Source organism: Ailuropoda melanoleuca, chromosome X (assembly GCF_002007445.2).
Source record: "Ailuropoda melanoleuca isolate Jingjing chromosome X, ASM200744v2, whole genome shotgun sequence".
NCBI lineage: Eukaryota > Metazoa > Chordata > Mammalia > Carnivora > Ursidae > Ailuropoda > Ailuropoda melanoleuca.
In genome coordinates, this window is record NC_048238.1 from 27,754,488 (window position 1) to 27,778,559 (window position 24,072).

General features: G+C 34.1%; 1 protein-coding gene across 1 annotated transcript in view; it reads right to left on the reverse strand.

Annotated features, from left to right (window-relative positions):
• The window catches only part of DMD (dystrophin), a 2,070,581-nt gene that overhangs the window by 1,324,285 nt on the left and 722,224 nt on the right, over positions 1 to 24,072 (reverse strand). The window contains exons 20-22 of the mRNA XM_034649821.1: positions 18,465 to 18,706; positions 13,849 to 14,029; positions 1,383 to 1,528 (exon numbers count right to left, since the gene is read on the reverse strand). Coding sequence (XP_034505712.1) covers positions 1,383 to 1,528; positions 13,849 to 14,029; positions 18,465 to 18,706 — 569 coding nt within the window. The remainder of the gene's footprint in view (positions 1 to 1,382; positions 1,529 to 13,848; positions 14,030 to 18,464; positions 18,707 to 24,072) is intronic.

A 24,072-nucleotide genomic window follows, 5' to 3' on the forward strand; every position in this document is an offset into this window, starting at 1 on the left:
TTGAGTCATAATTTTTCATGGGTTTAATGGCTGTTTATGTCTCTCTTTGTGACTTCCTTATTGACTCTCCCTTACTCAAATTTTTTCCCTTGGTCTCATCTTTCTTTTAAATTGTCTGGTATTTTTTCCATGTTTGCAATTGTGCCCATTTGTGTTTCTCTCTTACATGTTTTTAAATATTTTACTTAAAAATTTCTCCAAAATTTGTGCTTATTAAACAGTTTTTGAACTTTTAAATATATGTGGTATTTTTTTTTTTTTGGTGTAACATTTGACACAAAGTTCTAACTACAATTTTTTCGGCTACTTAATACAATTCCTCAGTAATATTTGTAAGTGATTTTTCTCTTCAATGTTTCTTCAGTAGAAGTATACTCTCCCGCTCATCTATATACATTTAGTGTATACTCAATCCACTCCTCTAGTTGCTGTATTCTTTGTACTCTTTTTAAGCTTATAGTTCTATTAAGTTACGTATCCTTCAAAGTAAATTTTGGAATCATTCCAAGTATTAAAAACAACATAAAAAAAACAAGATCAAACAGTTATAGGTTGCTTGATGTGATAGCAGAGGAAGCAGCCAGTCTAAATAGGGCAATATATACGGAGAAATGTTTAAATAGAGATTTCTTTGAAGAAATAGTTCTAACATAACTTTAAGAAATAACATTTAATTCTTGAAAAAGAACTCTTCATATAAAAGTTAATTTTCTATTTTCTTAATTCTCAAAATGTAGACATATCTCAGCCCCAAAATACAATTAATAAATGCTTTCTTGACTTAAAAAATAAAATGTGATTCGATATATAACACAAGCTTTTCAGAATTAGCAGGAAAATATTCTGAAATCTCCTAAAATTTTCTTTCATTTACCATATTAGTATTTTTCTATTACTTGATATAAGGCGGCTAAAAATGTAGTTAATAGAACTCAAAAAATTAATTATGATATTACAGAAGGCTAATGTTTAAAATTTATTTTATAACTACACAGATTTTACCACTTTGTGTTTGGAAATGTGAAAGGAGTTATAAACTAGCCAGCAAAGGGGGGGAATAATACCACAACTTTTATAATAATCAAAATCATTGTGTCTGAAAATACATACTAAACGAGAAAGAATAAACTACATACACAGATCATGTCATTATCTTCAAAGATAGAATTTTTGTCTTATGGAGAGAAAGCACAAATGCGAAAATATTATATTTTTTAAATCTTATCTTCACTTTTCCAACTGGTAAACTATCATACTTGCCACAATTATTTTATTTCTATTATTTTTATATTACACCAATATAAAAGAAATGTTACACCAATGTGACTGTTTGATAATGAGATCTGCACTATATTGTTTAAGACACACAAATATTCACAGACCTGTAACTCTCTAAGTCTCTGCTCCATGATGTCATATTCAGTGACAGTGACCTGAGGTATAGAGAGTTTGGTTTCTGACTGCTGGATCCATGTCAGGATGGTACTCATGGTCTCCTGATAGCGCACGGGTGGCAAAGTGTCAAAAACTATCAAAAGGCAAGAAAAGAGAATCACTATATTATTTTAAACTTTGTCATTATGTTTTCCTAAGTTGTCAGCAAACTATATCACACTGCTAATTACAAATATTAACAAGTTGTGAAAATGTGAAGATACAAATTAGAATGTGATGATGATACTGAAGATAAAATCCTACTACATGTATGATATTTTGACAGAAACCACAGACACACACAAATATACATATATATTATACTGAATCCTCACATCAGACCTGCAAGTTTTGTGCTGTTAAAGTCATTTTTTTAAGGTAAGGAAATGACAAAACATAGAGGCTAAGTAATGTGTCCATGGTAACAAAGTCGATACTTGGAGAAACCAAGGAGAGTTCATGTATATTGACTTTGAAGGCTACTCTTTCTGTGCTATCATTTGCCTTTGCAGAAAACAGTATCATTACCCACAGCAGTTAATATTTTAAATGATATCATGTCACTTATTTTACTAAAAAAATATGTGTATTTAGTATGTGTCAGAAACTCTTATAATGATTACCCATATTATTATTCTTAATTCTTACAATACACCTATAAGATAAGTATTTTTATTTTCACAGTCAAGGAAACTGAGCCTACAAAAAAAGGTCAAGTAATTTGCTCACACTCAAGAACCTAGTAAATAGTAGAGCGAGGATTTTAAACCAGGTTTGTCTGGTTTCAAAGTCAAAACCACTACTCAACAGTATACTTTCCCTTACATATATATAGGTATAAATTAGGGAATGAAAAATACATTAAGTACAATATGTGTGCATATATGTAAATACAAGCTTTAAACCATATGTGAATATATGTGTATATATACTTTACACAACTATAATTGTTTAAACAGTTAAAACTGTACCTACATTAAATGAGAATAAAAATTTTCAGATTTGTCAGCTTATCAATAAAGTGATAAGGTAACATAAGCATGGTAGAAGTATAAAACAGTTAATTTATGAGATGCTATATTATTACAGATTCCCAAAAACTGAGTCAGCATCCATCTATGTACAGATTGAGGGAGGGACAGAATAAGGAAGATGATAGATAGATAGATAGATAGATAGATAGATAGATAGATGCCAATAAATTTAGAGAACCCATTGCTTTTTAGCACAGGCCAGTGTAAAATCAAAATCTCTCAAATCCCGAAAAAAGATAAACACTAAATGATTAATAATTTCATTGATTTTTACTATATTAACCAATATAATTCTAGATAGAGCTTAGGAAATCATGATTTGATACTTTTTCCCATTAATTTAGACAAAATATTAACAATGTGTGCATTAATTTGCATTATTCAATGGATAATTTACATTACATAAAGTTTCAGGTTCCCTTTAAAATCATGATAAAGTATTGAAGATCCAGACCACCATTACATGTGGACACTGTTTATGATATTGCATAGATGGAACTTCTTATTCCATGTTTTGATTCAGAATGTCTGGGTACATTTCTTCTTTTGCTATCTGGATCCTGAGTAAACAATCTACATGTCTCACAGAGGGATTGCATTAGGGAAGAGCTAGAATTGAAAGAAGACCTACCAAGTCCATAGTCTCTGAACTTGCTACCTCACTGCCTACATGTAAGTTCGTCAATCAGGATATACTTTTATCTGAAGAGCTATGGTAATAGCTACCCAATGGGCTCTAACATCACCCTCAAGAATGCCTCTGCTCTAGAGGAGGTCCCGATTATATTCTCCCTTCTTTAGTTTCCTTGTGTATAATGAAAAGTTAACCATTTCTGTCTGAATTGTTGATGTTTTTCTGTATAACTGCTTCTAATCTGTATTCAGGTGTAAGACATAAAGTCCTCCCACTGAGAGCTAAGCCAAGCTTCCCATCTATTCTCAGAGAAGGCAGATGACATCTAAAATGATCAAGAAGTACCTTTGTATCTCACACGTAAGTTACCTAGCACAAGCAAAAGCCCACACAATGTAAGATCCTTCCCAGCCTCTCCATGCGTGCTCTTGCTTCCTTTCAATCTATCACTATGCTCAGTTTTTGAAAATGCAAAACTGATTTATGATGTTACATCACTGCATAATTTTTTCCCTTGGAATCATGTATTTATTTTATTTTTTATTTAAATTCAATTAACACATAGTGTATTATTAGTTTCAGAGGTAGAGTTCAGTGATTCGTCAGTCTTATATAAACCCAGTGCTCACTACAACCCATGCCCTCCTCCATACCCATTACCCAGTTACCCCATCCTCAGTTTGTTTCCTATGATTAAGAGTCTCTTAAGGTTTGTCTCTCTCTCTCTGATTTCGTCTTGTTCTTTTTTCCCTCCCTTTCCCTATGCTCCTCTGTTTTGTTTCTTAAATTCCACATAGGATTAAAATCATAGGATCATTGTCTTTCTTGGACTGACTTATTTCGCTCAGCAAAATACCCTCTAGTTCCATCCACGTCACACAAAAATAAACTCAAAATGGATGAAAGACCTAAATGGGAGACAGGAATCCATCAAAATTCTAGAAAACACAGGCAGCAACCTCTCTGACCTTGGCCATAGCAACTTCTTGCTAGACACATCTCCGAAGGCAAGGGAAACAAAGTGACTTTATCAAGTTAAAAAGCTTTTGCATAGCAAAGGAAACAGTCGACAAAACCAAAAGACAACCTACAGAATGGGAGAAGATATTTGCAAATGTCTTATCTGATAAAGGGCTAGTATCCAAAATCTATAGAGAACTTATCAAACTCAACACCCAAAGAACAAATAATCCATCAAGAGATGGGCAGAAGACATGAATAGACATTTCTCCAAAGAAGACATCTAAATGGCCAACAGACACAGGAAAAAATGCTCAACATCAGTTGGCATCAGGGAAATACAAATCAAAACCACAATGAGATACCACAGCGTAAAATTTATCAATACTGTTTCATTTTTTTAGAATCCTCACCCACAGCTCATGAAAGGTCCCCTACACTACCCACCTCTCCAGACTCATCTTTCATCACCTACTCCCCTCTGTGCTCCAGGGAAACAAGACTTCTCTGCTTCTTAACTAGCCATCACCTACTACCCCCCCAGTCTTATTAATGCCTATTCATCCTCTGGCTTCTATGTAAAGCAGTACATTCTCAAGAAAATCTTTGCTGACCTTCCTAAACTGGGTAAGTATCCCACCCATTAAATCTTTCTAATCCCCATGGAAAATTCTAAACACTGAGTTGCTTACATTGACTTTGTTTACCTTGTCTCCTTTCTCACTTCATGGTGTCTAGACTACTAAGATAGACTTTAACTGAAATTTTTTCTGACATAATTCATTTATAAATTTACAAGGTGTTTGGTGAAAAATTAACAAATAGTAAAGAAAATATGTGTACTGAATCTCATAGTGTAAACAGAGTATGTGTATGTATGCATGCAGACATGTTTTGGTTTTCTTCTGGAATTCTTTTGAAAAACAACAAAATCATGTTCACAAGTGTATCACTTTGGAACAGAACAATTGACAGAATAACAATTTTTATTATATCCTAACCAGGAATGTTAGTTTGTGTTTCTATGGAAATACGACCACCACTGCATGAAAAAAAAATGTTTATACCTCTCTATTTGTAAACCCATACATACAAATAAAGAGAAATACATGTATATATTTAGTATATATCATTTATTATTTCAACTATTTATTGAGTGTCAATTTCAACCTCCGTGATATATTTTAAGGATGCAATAATTAAGAGAACAGAGTCCCGGCATTCACTGACTTCACACTTTACTCATGGAGCCAGATAATATTCTAATATAGTTTTGATCAAATTGTAATTAATTTTATAAAAGAAAAATAGAGTACTATGACAGTAAATATTAAGAACATCATATATAGACTGGGAGCTCATAAAAATTAGCTTTAGAGCAAAGGTATAGAGGAGTAAGAATTAACTATGTTAGGACTTCTGGGAGAATACGCAGGGCTCTGAGGTAGGGAATATAGTGTCATTCTCAGAAAATGAAAGGTCAATATGAAGTAGGGAGAAAATAAGCATGAATGAGGCTGTGACTGTAAGTGGGCAACAGCCTTTTAGGTACCTTTAAACTAAGAGCAAAAGAAAGTCACTGTATGTATTACACAAAGAAGTGACACGGTTAGATTTTCTGTAAGAAAAAGCATTCTGACTGAAGCATAGAAAATAGACTTCTCAGTGTCAAGAATGGATGAAGGGGAGGCAAATTAGTGGTCCGGGAAAGAAACCACAGTAGCCTGGACTAACATGATGACAATGAATATGAAAAGAAATTTGGATGTGAGAACTATTTTGGAGATAAAATCGCATAGGCTGGGAGACTAAATAGAAACAGGAGAGGAAGTGAGTGAGGGACACGGAATAGCAAGGATAATTCCAAGGTTCCTGGTTTCACAACTCCACAGATCTTGGTTCTTGTCCCTGATACTGGAGGGGCCAAAGAAGAAATGGTTGTTGGTTGCAGAGTTGGCAATCATGAGTTTATCTTCTTGGGATTCACTGGGTTTGCAATACCTTGAGATTTTTAACTGGAAAGGCAAGGGAGTAGTTGGACATAGGGACCCAGGACTTGGAGGGTAGGTCTGGACTGCAGATAAAATATACAACTTTTTTATTTATAACACACAGTTAAAGCCAAGGATACCTTTATTTGTATAGCTTCCTTCTAGATGTAAAAAGCATTCATTAACCAACATGATTTACCTTGTAGTAGCTGAAAAGTGATTATAAATCACACAGTTTATCTCATTTAAGCCAGACATACCTGAGAATACTAGTGAAGGATTCCTAGTGTTTTGTTATATTTAACTAGGTTATATATGGCAATTTTTTTTTGGAAAAATTACAACTCTCCCCCACCCCCAAAATTAAAACCACTCAGGGAAAGTAAAGGTACTTAACTCTCACACAAATGATGGTGTAGAAAGAAGGAATATCAAACTGTGTTATCCAGTAGGGTAGCCACCAGCTACACATGTCCATTGAGCACCTGAAATGTGGTCAGTATGAACTAAGATGCTGTGCACATGTAAATACATTCCAGATTTTGAAGACTTAGTGCAAAAATAATGTAAAAAATCCCTATTATTTTTAATTTTGATTCTCTGTTAAAATGATATTATTTGGATGTATTTATTTAAATTAAATATATGATTAGAATTACTTTCATCTCTTATTTAATAGGGTTACTAGAAGATTTTAAATTATGTATATGGCTTACATTCTATTTATAGTGGATAAGTTGTAGAAGCTGTGGGAAATAATCCATTTGGGGAAAGAAAGAAAGCATACATGTTAGTAGTCTGTAAATAGTGACAGCACTTTAAAACATTGGAGATAATGCTAAGTGAAATAAGTCAAGCAGAGAAAGACAATTATATGGTTTCTCTCATCTATGGAACATAAGAACTAGGATGATCTAGGGGAAGAAAGGGATAAAGAAAGGGGGGGTAATCAGAAGGGGGAATGAAACATGAGAGACTATGGACTCTGAGAAACAAACTGAGGGCTTCAGAGGGGAGGGGGGTGGGGGAATGGGATAGGCTGTTGATGGGTAGTAAGGAGGGCACGTATTGCACGGTGCACTGGGTGTTATATGCAACTAAAGAATCATCGAACTTTACATCAAAAACCAGGATGTACTGTATGGTAACTAACATAATAAAAAATATTATTATAATAAAAAAATAAAACTGCATATTAAATTTAAAAAAAAAACATTGAAACATCTGCTGTGAATACGAAGCTGGCTCTAACTTGAATTTCTCATCATTTATAAGTAGAAATTAGTGATGGCTTAATATATGAAGTGTGCATGTGTGTGTCTGTGTGTGTGTGTGTGTAGAAACTAACAGAACTTTCTACTTCTTTGATAAATCTATTTTGGGAAATGCTCATATTGAAGCTATCCTTTTTATTCTATACCAAATAGATTCCAACTTTTCCCCCATCCCTCATAGTTAATAGAATGACAAAAAAAAAGTGTAATTAACAAAGATCTTTTTCTACAACTCCAAACCTTATTAACTGCCATTAACCATGACACAGAACAAGTATTTCTTTACAACATTAACACTGGCAGAAGATGTCCAGAAGGAAGAAGGGACCCAGGGACTCGCAGTATATGATGATTAACACACTAGAAATTGTCCTTAAAGAAGACTGAGAAAAGTAAGGAATTCTGAGTATGGAGACTTGAATTTCCAATACCAACACAGAAGTTAACACCTTAGCTTTACATTGAAGGACCTTTGTGGTTAGAAGTCAATCAACTTTTCAGCCCAATTTCTGATCATCATAAATCCTCCACCCAAAATCTATCATTTTTTTTAAGCCTTTGCACTCATGGTACTCCTTCTGCTACAAGTCCCTGCTGCTCAAGCTCCATTCTCACAAAGGCCCTAGGTGCTCTGGTATGAGCAAAACGGATGGGTTTTTGAGAATTTTATCTAAGATCACCTTAATTTTTTTAAAAGCTGCATCTTCAATGAATCAGTTGAGATCTGTGTCTTCCTCCCAAGCAATGCCCTAAAATTCACTGCTTGAATAACTGATTCATTCTCTACTTTTTTCTCACAATTTTCTACCCACATTTGTGTAAGTATAAACTACTACACTATTCAACTATTTATTACAATATAAGATATGTTTTGGGGATTTTTGCTGCATTTCCCTATTTCCACATTATTTTCTAAAATTGGCCCTATTAGAGTTCAGTAATCCTATCTTCAAGAAGTCCTATTAAATAATTTTTAAAAATATATTTTTTTTATTTTTTATGCTCTACTTGGCATTTAGCATATTTCCCAAGATCCTCAAGGTCAAGGAGCAATCCTCGCATCTCATGGTATGAAGAACAGAGCTAGCTTTAATAAATATGTCTGCTATGGTCGATGCTGACGGTATCACTGAAGAAAACAGGATAAAAAGGGACATTTACAAACAGTTTTTCTTAATTTTTTCTGGAGTTAAAGAACAAAGCAACATAGATTGTTTCTTAGAATAAAATGATTCCTTACTTAGACATAAGAGTACATTAGATACATTTTCTGACCTGGCACTAGAATAGTTGGATCAAGACAACCTTTGTTTCCCTTCCTTGTCTCAGCATCTTCACATCAGATCATCATCCTAGCAGGGACTAACCACAGTGTTTGAAATTACGGCCATACAGAACATTTTCTGCTGGTTGCCCTAAAATTTTCATGAATTATCCCTACAGGAAGCACAAGTTGCTCCCTGTCATTTTCTAAGAGTGTCTCCTACCACACCTCCTCAGATCATCACCTCTTCAAGGACTGCCTCCACTTTCCTTTACATTCCTTATCACAACTCTGGTCTGAGGTCAGGGCTGTATCTGTAGCAACAATTTCCCATCTCCCAGCTTCCACTCAGACCCTTCTACTTGTTTGTCACAAACCAGCTAGAGGCTAACATACTAGCTAGAGCTTTCAAAATTACTTATCAGATTACTGAATGTCCTCAATTGAAATTCTTTTAGAAATTTCAATTGGTGGGGGTGCCTGGGTGGCTCCAAAGGTTGGGCAGCTGCCTTTGGCTCAGGTCATGATCCCAGGGTCCTGGGAGAGAGCCCCACGACTGGCTCTCTGCTCAGAGGGGGGCTGCTTCTCCCTCTCCCTCTGCTCCGATCTCTCTATCTCTCATAAATAAATAAAATCTTTAAAAAAATCAAGGGTTAGGCTGCCCTTATCTTACACCATGTATAAAAATCAACTGGAAACAGATTAAACCCCTAACTGAAAAACTACAACCATAAAACTCCTAGAATGAAACACAGGGAGAATGCTTCTTAACATTAGTCTTGAAATGACTGCTTGGATTTGACATGAAAATAAACAAATGGGACCACGTGAAACTAAAAAGTTTCTGTACAACAAAGGAAACAATTAAAAGAATAAAACAGCAACCTACAGAATGGGAGAAAATAATTGCAAACCATGTAAATGATTAGAGGTTACTATTTAAACTATATAAGGAACTCCCACAACTTAACAGGAAAAAAATAATCTGACTAAAAAATGGGCAAAGGGCTTAAATAGACATTTCTCCAAAGATGACATACAAATGAAAAGAGATATATTAAAAGGTGTTCAGCATCACCAATTATGAGAAATATGCATATCAAAACCACAATGAGAGATCACCCTACACTTGCTGGGGTGGCTATTATCAAAAAATAACAAAAGATCACAAGTTCTGCTGAGATGTGGAAAAATTGGAACGCTCCACCATTTGTAGAAATATAAAATGGTGCAGCTGCTAGAGTAAATAGTATAAAGTTTCCTCAAAAAAATCACAAAGTAGAACTACCGTACAATCCAGCAATGCCATGTCTGGGACATATTCAAAAAAACTGAAATAGGGATCTTGAAGAGACATCTATAGTCTCATGTTCATTGCAGGATTATTCACAATAGCCAAGATATGGAAAAAACTAAATGTCTATCAGTGGATAAAGAAAATGTGGTGTATACACACAACAGAGTATCGTTCAACCTTAAGAAATAGGGAAGTCCTGCCATATGTGACAATAGGGAAGAACTTGGAATACATTATGCTAAATGAAATAAACCAGCCACAAAAGGACAAATACCACATGATTCCACTTTATGAGGTACCTAATAGAGTCAAACTCCTAAAAGCAGAGACTAGAATGGTGGGTGCCCGGGGAGAGAGGGAAGGGAAATGGGGAGTTGCTGTTTATCAGGTATAAAATTTTAGTCATGCAAGAGTTCATTTCTAGAGATCTGCTGTACAACATTGTGCTTAAAGTTAATAGTCTACTATGCAGTAAAAAATTTAGGAGGGTAGATCTCATGTTACATGTTCTTACCACAATTTCTTTTATTATGTTCAGTTAGCCAGCAATTTAAAAGAAGAAGAAGAAGACGACGACGAAGACAGTACTAGGCCAGAAATCTAGGGTTGTAGAACAAACGAAAATCCTTCTGAACTTTAAGAGGGAAAAAAACCCACTTGTTTTGTCATAGCTAATGTCGTCACTTCCTCCAGTTTCTGCAAAACTAAACAAACCCCTAATAATTATTTTCCTGACATGACTTATACCTCCAATTGAAATAAATCCAAACTATAGCACAAATTTTGTTCTCATATTTACAGGTATAAAGTACATTTAAAACCTTTCTCGTTAAAATAAGAGATCACCTGTAACAAGCCATGTGCTATTTTTTCTGTATTCATCTAAATTAGACCATAGTCCTTCTGGTTTGCAGTTTCTAGAAAAGGTTCCTGGCAATTGTTTGGGAGACAATTCTACTCTCTCAATCTTCTAGCCCTGGGCAAACATTAATACACATTCTGTCTCTCTAGGTGTGTCAATTTCAACCATTTCCTATAAATGGAATCATACAATATATTGTCTTTTGTAGCTGGCTTCTTTCTTTAGCATCTTTTAAAAGTCCCTCCATGCCGTAGCAAGTGTCCGTACTTCATTACAGTTTATTACTGAATAATATTTCATTGTATAGAGAGGCCATTTTCTTTCTTTGCTCGTCAGCTGATGGGCATTTGAGTTGCTTCCACTTTTTGGTTACCATGAGTAATGTCGCTACAAACATCCATGTATACTGGCTAGTTCCTACACAATCTAATACTCATCCTTTCAGTTACTCAAGCTTCATGAGGTCACTTGTCACAGAGCAACAATAAAACATTCTTAAAGGGTTGCTCTGGGAGGACTAAGAAAGCTAATTTATATGAAAGGTATTTATTTATAGACTAAAAATCACTATGAATACAGAATGCATTTTATCTTTCAATATTATTTTTTCATATCATCTCTGCCAGGTACCAAACAACAATTCCTTTGACCAATGTTCACTACTCAAAGTACATTTAAAAACTTAAGTTTTTGTTTCATTGTGAGAATACTAGTAAAGAAAAAAAGAAAGAAAGAAGAGTTGAAAGTCAGAATGGGTTACCACCCCTTGTTTTAGCTCCTATTTGCTGAACACTTAATATGTTCAAAGTACTGTGGATTAATACAAGAAATCTGATTTCCTCCCCTGTGCTAGTTTGGGGGTAAAGCACACATAAGTAAAAATTCTTTGGAAATAATGATTAATTAACAAACTGAACTAGGGGCGCCTGGGTGGCACAGCGGTTAGGCATCTGCCTTCGGCTCAGTGCATGATTCCGGCATTATGGGATCAATCCCCACATCAGCCTCTTCCACTATGAGCCTGCTTCTTCCTTTCCCACTGCCCCTGCTTGTGTTCCCTCTCTCGCTGGCTGTCTCTCTCTCTGTCGAATAAATAAATAAAATCTTAAAAAAAAAATTATGACTTACGGTGAATTTTTTATTTGCCTTTTATATATAGGTATATAATATTTATATATCAATACATAATATATTAAGTTACATATATAAATTTATAATATATACATATATAAAAATAAATTATATAATTCAATTGTAATTTAATTGCATATAATCATATACATATAATTTATAGTGTACATATATAACATATAAGTTATATATGCACATATGAAATATATAATTTATAATTCATATATATAATCCATTTTAAATTAATACTCATTAATTATCAAGACAAGTTTTCCAAAAGAGTGAGTAAAATTGGTGAAGATGTTTTGGTAAATAAAGTACAAGGGGGGACATTTTATTTATAAATAAATGGAGTGAAAATGTTTGGCAGTTTTATGAACAAACAACACATGTATAACAGATAAAAGAGAAGACATGATAATACAGATGGGCAGACTGATGGCTGTATAGATAGAGAGTATATATTATTATATATTTATACTGTATCATAATCAAAGCTCAGCTGTCAACAAACATCAACATTCTGAACTTTTCTGAAATAAACAGAAAAAATGTTGAACCTTAACATAATTAATAGGTACGTGTAAATTAAAATAATTTTCTAGTGAATAAGCTCCTTTGCCCAGCAGTTACAATATAACCATTAACGCGTATTTGACTTTAACGGAGGTTTACAGATTTTATGACAAGAGAAATGCATTATTGTTAAATAGGTCAATGTTTGAAAATTTAGGACAGCCACAATCTTTTCCCCAATTGATTTTATAGATGCCCAGCCACAAGTATACTGAAATCCACTAGAGGGAGCTGACATCACTGTGAAGTTGCATTACCTGATGTCCTACCAGGAAAATAAACCCCTCAGCAAAAATGACTTTAAAGTAAAAGGAAAAAAATAAGCAATTAGCATTTGCTTTATTCAGTTCATTCCATGACCTCACCAAGAAATCAAAGATTAAAAACCAGGAAAACAGGGAGAGTTTCGTGTATATCACTGCACTCATTTTAGAGACGTTACTATTTGGTAAATTATTTGGATATTTGCAAAGAGAAGTAGTCAAAAAACATGTTTCCAACTAAATAAAGTTCTAGTCGAAAACAAATACACGGTCTTGTGCTTCTCATAAGAAATGTGGGGAAGACATTTTTAAAAATATTTTTATCTTAAAGCCTTAAAATCCAATTTTAGTCTATAATCTGTGTGTACATATATACGTATGGATGGTGAACCAAAAACTCATTTACTCATGTTTGAAAGTGTTCATAAATCTGTCAAAGGAATTTTTGTCTTAGTAATTAAGCTGATGAGTCGGGCTACCAGATATTATTAATATCCTAAGAGCAAACTAGTGAGAAACAAAGGAGACATTCGCTGGTCAAATGGTAGGCATTTGTGTAACTGCTCCACTTTTAGGTTATATTTTACTATTAAATGAGAAAAAAGAAGATACTGCATAGTGACAGTGATTCTATAGTAAAATGCAGCCCAGAGAATAATTTGTCCTTCGCTGAATTTCAGTTGCTACATGTACATTACAGCTATAACAATCTTCATATAAACTGGATAGAAGTATTAGTAAGAAGCCCAGCTAAATATCCTTGTACATAAAGCAAACAGGATTTAATGAAAACCTACTAAGAGGGATTTAACTGCTCTTTTATTTCTTCTAGTGTTCAAAATCTTTGTAAAATTTGCAATCCGCCAAGGAGATGTTAATGCCTATATAAAACATGTACTTTATTCGTTCCTTAAAGTCATGAAATTATTATGGGAGTTGAGGGGGAGAAATGAAAATATAACACATATGTTTTCCAACAATAGTATCTCATTCCTTATTACTACAGAATGTAGGGACAGTGGATTCCATTGATAGAAATACACTCTTTCATTTGAGTACTGTCTCTTTTTCCAACAAATACTGAATTTGGAAAATATCAAGTTAGCCATTTCAAGTATTTTTACTTACTTGTTTGAAGTTCTTTCTCTCTTGCCTGCACATCAGCAAAGACTTGGTTAAAATGATTTGTAAAGGCCACAAAGTCTGCATCCAGGAACATTGGCCCTTGTCCTTTCTCTTTCAGGGCTATGCTTTGAATTTTTAATTGTTCAATTTGAGGCTGAAGCGCTGATAGCCGGTGGACTTCATCCTGTACCGAAATTTAGAGTATTAAAATAAATAAAACTTTTCCTTTGCATAGATTACATTTTTTCAAAGAAAGGTGTTAAAAGGCAGAGATGAAAGCTTAGCTTAATGCCCTTATCAAAAAATTGGTAAGAAATATCCATGACAGTTTAGGCCAGCCTCTGGCATAGGTCATCAATTTAAAAATACCTTGGCTCTTCATTCAACAGATACCATCATATAGAACTGTCTTTAAATTTCAAAATCACATCATTTGCAGCATTAATGTGTGTGAATGTGCACTTGAAAAGTGCTATGAATGACCTTATATCTTCTCAATCAGACATGAATGTTCCTCTGTACCCCACTTATCTCAAAATACTGTGCTTTGCTTCAAATTCTAAGCTTGTTTAATGAACAATATTTTTATTTAAATTCACTTGTGAAGAATATAAAGTACATCTATCTATATATATTTACATACATACTGCATTATATTACACATTTATCTTTATACACTGCTATTTCATAGATTACATAAGCTATGTAATATTTAGGTAAACACACATATTTATGTCTGTATTTATCTACTCTTATACAGTCACATTACTTCTCCTGACTGAACAGGCAATTACCATTATTTCAGTTAGGGTGAGAGTTCACTCTGCTTTTCTTGTCCTGGCATAATTGTTAATAACACCCCCTTTCACTCTCAAAGAGTACTCTGGCTTGGATGATAAAATCACACAGACCCACTGCTGTGCAATAGAGTGGTCACTAGTCATGTGCGGCTACAGAACACCTGAAATGTGGCCAGTCCAAATTCAGATGTGCTGTCATTATAAAACATACATTGAATTTTGAAGACTTAGTATTAAAATATACCAATATTAACACATAGTCTGAAATGCTGATTGAATCTTGATAATATTTTCAATTTGCCATTTTAAATAACATGCATTATTGAAATTCATTTACCTGTTTCTTTTTCCTTTTTTTAGTATTGTTTCTAGAACATTTAAAGCTACATACACGGCTCAAATTCATGGCTTGTATTATATTTCTATGGAACAGTGCTGTTCAAATGAGAATGTTTTCCTTCTCTTTTGTTTCCAGTGAAGCTGCAATTCATATGTCTCTGATAACATATAATAAATAGGAATTCAAAGAGAATGTCCAAATGCTCTTTAAGTATTATTACCATGCCTGCTTTCTTATGATTCACACTCCTGCTACCTTTAGAAAAAAAGTACTTTGGGATTGTTTACCATTTAAAATGTTAAAAAAAAAAAGACAAAATTTTTAAATCAGATTACAAACCAACTAGGAGGAGGGGAAAATGCAAAGAATTACAGTAATTATGAACTAAATATAAACCTGAGCTTCCAGGGAGTCAAAGTGAAAAGACAAAAAGAAAAAAAGAACAAGTTATTGTTTGGATGCATGCATACTGTTTTGGAGAGAGTAACTTTTGTCTTAGGATTCAGTAAGATAAATGTATCCCAAGGTTCTTTCATAGTTGCAAGACTACCTAATGGGCACTGCCACTTGCTAACAATTTTTAGAAGATAAAAGATAACTTTCAGAGGAATGTTGCTATGTGGTTATAACAGTAAGAGTTGATTCAGGTAGGTTAATCTCTGATGATCAAATTCTTTTTGTAACTTTTTTTGAAAGCAATTTATATAAATAGGGAGATGACCCATATCTCCCATTCCAATATAAAGCCTCTCAATCAAAGCCTATAGGGTAGGTGCATATCCATGGATGAAGAATAAGAGAAGAGCTAAAGGGTAATACTCGGTGTTTTTGATTACAGAATTAAAGACATGCACTTTGTACACTAGGCTTACAAATGGTAGCATTGACATCTGCTGTGAAAAACTTAAGAACCTAATTTACATTTGGCCAGATGGAGGGCCGTCATTCTTCCTGTTTAGGGATATAGAGGGAGCCTACAGTATAGTAAAGTGTGTTCTGCAAAACAAAGGGGACTTGGAAACTAATAAAACATTTGGGCAAATGTTCAATTGAGACCTTAAAGTTCTGAAAGTAAGTCACAGGAGAGATCATTTTGACTTGAAATATTAAACATTTAAAAGATGTTAACAATTATTCATTATTTCCACAAAAGGGCCTTAATGTGGTTAGTCCTCCTGAGTAAGGCATCCTCCCTGAATCTGTTTATCCTTCAAAATTTTATGTTTATCTGATGGAAAAACTTTTTCATTTTTCTTGGGAAAGGGTCCATGGATTTCTTCCAATTCCCAAAGGGCTCTCTCACCCCCATATGAAGAACCAGTTCTGGTAAGCATTATATTTGGAGCTAATACTGTGGTCTAATCTTAGAAAACATCTCCAAATAACAGAATGCACTGACAAACAAAATGGAATAATTTATTTACCTAGCATTAATCATAGTGAAATAGTATAATGTTAACTTTTGCATGAATGATTCTGAGCTGATCCTGCTAAATATTTTACCCTAGTTGATTCATCAAGTTAATAGCAAACAAAGATGCAGAGAAAAAGAGTAAGGGGTGATGAAGAAGGATGGAATTATGTCATCAAAATTTGGAACCTTGTGGCTGAATGCAGAAAAAAGAAATAATTTCACTTACGATGACTTCCTTAACCTCGAGAGAATATTTAAGATGTGTAACCACCAATGATCTCCATTTGTTCCTCAGATAAAGACCAATATCCTCCAGGCCCCAAGAGTCTTTGCTTTGTCTCCTGTACACCTGTCTTTTTGCCTCCATCTTTCATTTTATCCCTACCCCTCACACCTCTCTGTCCAGTATTCACATTGGCCTTTCTACAGCTCCTTGGTTGTGGTTGTTGTTTAAGCCACCAATTATCCTGTGGTATCTGTCAGGCAGCTCAAGCCAGCTAATACGCTTTGAGTCATTCTCAGCAACACTAGAGATATTGACAATTTATTTTATGGGTGAATGTATTTTTTAGATTTTATGGTTACTTTTTGTATCTGAATCTCAAGAAACAGGTTAAGGTAAGACCATCAGATTTCACAACAAGAAATAATATAGGTGGAGTATTCCATGGATTCACNACTTTTTGTATCTGAATCTCAAGAAACAGGTTAAGGTAAGACCATCAGATTTCACAACAAGAAATAATATAGTTGGAGTATTCCATGGATTCACAGAAGAAAAAAAAAAGGCACAGATTCTATTAACAGCAAAATATGTCTCTAAGCATTAGATATTCCCTAGATTTGCATATTTGCATTAAAAAACTGAATGCCTTTCTGCCCTATATTCTTTATCTAAAATATATTTCCTGAGTTTAGTCATTTCCTAGTAAAGCTATAGGACCAATATGTGAAAGAATCATCAGGTCCTTCAACATTTTTCCCTTCAAAATATCTTTGAATTCCCCATCCCTTCCTGGGCATAATAGCACCTCCAAACCAACCCTGTCACCTCTCCATCTCCAGTCTCCCATTATTTAAATGATTCTTTTCAAAGTATGCACATTAACCTCCATTTACTGCTTCTTAGATTAAACCTAGCCATCTCAGTCTATCATTGAGGTTCATCCTAGAAACCTTTTCATCTATCCAATTTCCCACTTTCCATGAAAAGCATTCAGGTCATAGTAACCATGCAAAAAGTTCAAGTGATCTTCATTATTGTAGAACTCTGGTTTTCTTACATTTGCACACATACTCTTTTAATCTCTTTCTCAGTTTCCTTGGTGCCAGTTATACCTCGTTTGGCCCTCTGGATCCACTGTCTGCTTCTAGAACTCAGGAGAATAAGACTCCATTCCTCCATCCACACCAGCATGTGGGCTGGTTCTTAAAGCTGTCTTTACAATGGGTGTCCAACTCGCTCATTTCTAGGTTTCTGTAACTTCTCTCCCTCTAATCCTTTCTGTCCTCAGAATGGTAATGGCTCTGATTCAGGGTTACTGTACTTTCCCTTATGGTTCCCTCTATACTCCAAGCACAATGATGAAATATTTTAGTAAGGAAACCTTCCTCAAATTATTGTAATTTGAGTGAACTGTCAGTTTTAAAGATTTTCCTCATATACCCAATTATACAGTACATCAGCTGCTTGTGTTTGTGTGGATTCCACTTTTTTTTAACATATGACTGAGTTTCGATTCTAGCACATGAGCTGCTGTAAAAAAGAGCTCCAAATTATTGGCCATTTCTCATAGGATATGTGTGGTTTCCATACTCCAAAACTGCTTCACCATTCTGCAAACTGACAAAATCAATTAGCCATGTGTAAGTACTCTAAATATATTTTTTAAGGATCCAGTCATCACACATTATCTATTTAAACTCATTTTCTTCACTTACATTTTGATCTTTATTGTGTTTAAACCCTTCAAAGGGAATTTTTTATTATATAATTTGCTATTCTTCTGGAAATTGCCAAGAAATTCCTGTTGATCATGATCCAAATAGGAGGAAAGAATCTTACCTTACAAATTTTTAACTGGCTTTTAATTGCTGTTGGCTCTGATGTGATGGTGGGTTGGGTTTTCAACCAGTTTTCAGCAGTAGTTGTCATCTGCTCCAATTGTTGTAGCTGATTATAGAAAGTGATGATGTTGTTCTGATACTCCAGCCAGTTAAGTCTCTCGCTTAGCAATTGGCAGAACTCTATCCACCGGCTGTTCAGTTGTTCTGAGGCTTGTTTGATGCTGTCAGCATTAACACCCTCTAGAAAGAAGATTTTTAAAATATATCCACTGAAGCCACAGACCGCAAGACATCTGAAAACCTGTGTGTCTCAAGTTTAAAAGTATTTATCATATGAAGGATTTTGAACAGATAATTTATTTACTGATAAAGAAATAGAAGTACCAACAGGATTTCTGATTACTGATTATAAATTATTAGAGATGCATCTTATCAAGAGTATGAATGTAATAAAATAAAGAAGGACACACAAGATGAATACATTTAAATAAAAACAAAAAGTGTCAAAGCTCTAAAGGGGATTGGAAGATTGATTATGGACAGAAAAAAATCTTTCGGAGGATTCCAAATAATTGTTAACTACCATGTATGCTATTGAAATGTACACTGAAACACTAACATTTGTATTTTTTAAATGGTTTGGGAATTAGCTGAAATGTTATTATTTGGATTTTAATAAAGAAAGGAAAGGAGTTTTTATCAAAATGCAGTAATTCTCTGTTTCTGCTATAGAAAGGCAGAAATAAGCAGATTTTCCATGGATCCAAAGAAGGGAAACAAGCACTAAAAAATAATCTTTCTAAGATGAAAAAAGATTTTCATGTTACTTACATATCATTTACAAATGTGGAAGTTGATCTGATAATTTTAAAATCATCTATAACAAAACTAAAGGAGAAAAAAATCTATCAAAGGCAAAATGGAAACGTAAGCATATCATTATCACCTTTAGCTTTCTGGAGAATCTACTATGTGGTTTGTCATAATGTGCTATGTGATGACTAATGCCAATCCAGTATATAACATCCTATACATACCAAGACAGAATGACAACATCATGTAATGCTATGTGTTAAAATACTCTCTATAGTTAGTTGACAAAATTTAGGTGTTCTTACACACACACACACACACACACACACACACACACTGTATTAATTTATACAGTAACTTCCTTAATAAATTACATTATATAAAAATATTAAATATGACATGCATTTTAAAATACAGCTATGATAGCATTGATAACTTCCTTATATTTTTGAAATATTATGTGTTTCCTATTCCTACATATATCCACAGGGATCCCCAAAGGGATCATGAACTCACTATAAAATTCTTCCTCTAGATTAAAACACCTATGGGTTAAAGTGATTTAGTGAAGACCAAGTTGTCTAAGAAAAATCTACTTTTATGAATGTTAGTTCTACTTGACTTTCTAGTAATGTGATTTAGTTAATGGGCAAGGAATTTGTTAAGGAGTCTAGAGAACATCTCCAGCAAACAGGAGGCCTGTGATTTTACAAACATGCCTCCCACTTCACTCTTTTTAAAGCCTAAAAAAATATAGATTTGAATTCAACGACTATAATATATTACACTTTTTTATTCTCCTCTGCTGAGATATTCTAGTTTTTGTTTTGTTGTAATTATGTTATGCACCAAACCACATCTCTCAATTGATTTGAAATGTAATTCTAACTCCACTAATTTCAAACTTTTGATAGGACATTGGAGAATACAAACTTTGCAAATATTATTGGCAACAACCTTTTCTTCCTTCTTTGGCTGACATATTGTTAAAGAAAAATAACATTTAAAATAAAGCGTAAAAACAAAACATGCAAATATCCATATATACAACTATAAAAGGTTTGTAGAAGCTAAAAAATTCTTCTAATACTCTCCTAACAGTTAAGGAAACAATTGGCTTTATTGAGAAATCTGGATGTTTTGTGTGATATATGGTTTGCAATAATTTGGTTTAAAGCGATGACCAAGAATTGTATCAAACTAGGCTTTGGGGATGCAACTAAGTAACTGTAGTTGCAAAATGATCATGTTTGCTACAAAGTGTAAGAGAAGGATCCAAAACACTGGTCATACAGGCATTCAATTTGAGAAAAAAAATACTATGATATAATGTTAACATTATTGTTGGAAAACAAAAGCAAATAATTTAAAAATACACAAGGGAGAAATGTTATATTATGTTAGATAATGATTCAAAATGTGCCCTGGATTTAAATTATCAGATGTTTAAAGGAAATATTTTCAGCATATGTTAAACTTGAATAAGCACTTAAAAGAAGGAAGATCACGGTGGTCCAATTCCAATATAGGCAGGTCAGAGATGCTAAAGTAATTAAAGGCACTGATGAACTGATACTGCATTGAGTCTTATTTAACATTTCTCTAAATCATAAGGAAATACATAGAAAAATACCACACTGTCCCTGACAGAGGTCAATCATATAAAGAGCCACCCCCCTCAAATGAAAAAATAAAACCATAAGGTAATTTTCAATATGAATAATACATGTTAATCTAATCAGAAAAATATAAATCAAACTATAATGAGCAACCAATAGGTCCTGTGGTATCTATTAAAATCTAGGGATAGAATTTAACGTATCCTTGTTGATCATTTCCCAAAACTATCAGCTCAATCTGTCAGGCCAAAAAAAATGTCCAGATACTAAACATCACTGCAAAAGGAATTAAAATAAATAAGAAAAGCAAATTTTGTACAAATCCACTATGAAATCTATAATACTCTCTACTTATTAACATATTGATTTTTTAGCCAAATAAAGGTAATTAAAATACAATAATAAGTAAAAGAAGGATCTTCATATTAGGGTGAAGGGGAACAGAAAGTTACCGAAATTCACAGTAAGAGCTCTGGTATTAGGCAGAACTGAGTTCAAATTTCACTCCCTTTACTAAATGGGTAAAAGAGTTTCAATTATTTGATTCCACTGGATCTCATCTTTCTCATCCATGAAATGAGGCTAAAATAGAATTGACCTCATAGGATACCTATGAGGGTTCTGAGTTAATATGTGTGAAGCAGTTACACAAAGTCTGACATAGACTGGCAACCAATAAATATTAGTCAATGTTACAGCAAATAATATGTAATTAGCAAAGCTTGGAATATTTGGCCATATATCCCATACTCATTTGCAATTAAAGTTATAAAGGGCAACCATGCCAAAAATTAAAAACAGAAACTTCCACATGTCACTGGCAAAGATATGATGTTGACCACAGAGGATCCGATATGTTATGAAGGATTTGCATGTAAATACTGTTATTACTTCATGTGTGAATATACTTCCTACTCGACAAGAGTGTAACCTGTCCTTCTAAACTCTAAACCCCTTTGAGAAAAAGGTCTCCACTGGCAGTATCTGATAGAGTCCTCAGCTAAGAGTGGGTAAGGAATAAATACAGTATACTTGTGAACTCACGCGACACCAAATCAATAGCTTACTTCATACGAATATGAACATTAGGTGAGCAATACCCACAGACACAAAAAGCCAAGTACGAACATGCACACAGTCTCTCTTGCTTCAAATTTGCTTTCAAATACTTGGGAGAAGGATCAAAAGCACTGGTACGTGGCACAGTACTTGATGTACATCTCTTAAACTCAAAATATAAATGCCACTACTTCAACTTCATGAATTAGCCATCTATTATGACAAAGTCTCTTAAAACTTTTATAGACAAAATAAGGATGCTGTTTCCCAAATGAATACTGGGACATGAATAATTTTACTATTATATGTAACTATTTTATGTATATTTCATAAAATTATATGCTCCTTAACCCAACCGAAAATTTTAAGTTTTATGACACTTTTTAAGTGTAAATATCTGTAAATTTTTAAGTATCAATCATTTGAGCATCTGTTTTTCCAATTTTTTGTTAGCTACTTAAGAATACAAACACTAGCTCACCAGGCATTATGAACAATACTTATGGAAGCCATTTTGTAGTAGCACATTGGAATCTCAGGGATAATGGATCATAATCTATTCACATCTCATATTCTAAACAACCCCTGAAATAGTCCATGAATAAATATGTTGCACCCAGAGGAAAAGGATCATTACTTCAAGTGCATCCATTAATTTTATTACTTGTGTACAGTGCATAACAGACTGTTAGAATAATTTTAATTGTGCACCACCTTCCATGCAAGTACTTCAGAACTGCCACTTAAAGTGAAGTATTCCTCATCAAGTATATTCATCATTAGCCATGAAGCCAGAGTAGAATAATGCAAATCCTGTGCTTAGAATGGAAACTCAAAATTAAGTTTTAATAAATAGTCTCCAATTTTTACTGCATATTAGGTGAGGGTCATTACAAGCCCATTTGGCATCCAATATAACAGAGTAAAATGTAATAAAAACTTACTAAGTCCATGAAAATAAGGCCTGAGTGTTGTAGACTAAATTCTAGGGGTTTCTTCAACCACACTAACTTTTATACAATAGCTTTTTTAAAATAATAGCTTTTAAAAGTTAATAGATTTATATAAAATTTACACCGCTAGTGAATATAACACATAAATTTACTAAAAGAGCTTTTTTCACATTTTTCTATTTTTATTTTTTTTTAATTTTTTTAAGATTTTACTTATTTATTTGACAGAGAGAGACAGCCAGTGAGAGAGGGAACACAAGGAGGGGGAGTGGGAGAGGAGGAAGCAGGCTCCCAGCGGAGGAGCCTGATGTGGGGCTCGATCCCAGAACGCTGGGATCACGCCCTGAGCCGAAGGCAGACGCTTAACAACTGCGCCACCCAGGGGCCCCTCATTTTTGTATTTTTAAATATCACTGAATTATGAGAAACAAAGGCCAGATCCCTACTCAATATTTGTTTTGTGACTAATTTTCTTCAACAACAGTGACCACTATGACCTTCTTCCCCTCTCTCCCATCGCGCACACTCTCTCACTCTCTCTCTCTCACACACACACACACACACACACACACACACAAGCACAAAGTTTTTTCCTTTGGAGACTGGAGTCAAAGAATGATGTGTCTGTCAATTAATAACATTTATTCAGTGTGGGGGCGCCTGGGTGGCACAGCGGTTAAGCGTCTGCCTTCGGCTCAGGGCGTGCTCCCGGCGTTATGGGATCGAGCCCCACATCAGGCTCCTCTGCTATGAGCCTGCTTCTTCCTCTCCCACTCCCCCTGCTTGTGTTCCCTCTCTCGCTGGCTGTCTCTATCTCTGTCGAATAAATAAAATCTTTAAAAAAACAAACAAACAAACAAACAAACAAAAAAAACATTTATTCAGTGTGAACTCTGTGTAGACCATTATCCCCAAGTGTCACATGGAGAAATAGGAGATGTAAATCAAATTGCCCAGAGTTGAGAGAGTAAGAGAAGAGGAAATGAGTCCAACTGTGGGGAAAGCTACTCATTTACAATGGAGGGGCTGGACTATTGCAAATAATACTATTTCCATGCCCCACTATTATACAGACCTGTTGCAAAATGTCTTCCCATTAAAATATATAATTAAAAGAATTACTGTCACTAAAAATCCTTCACAATGATGTGAAGAGAAGATG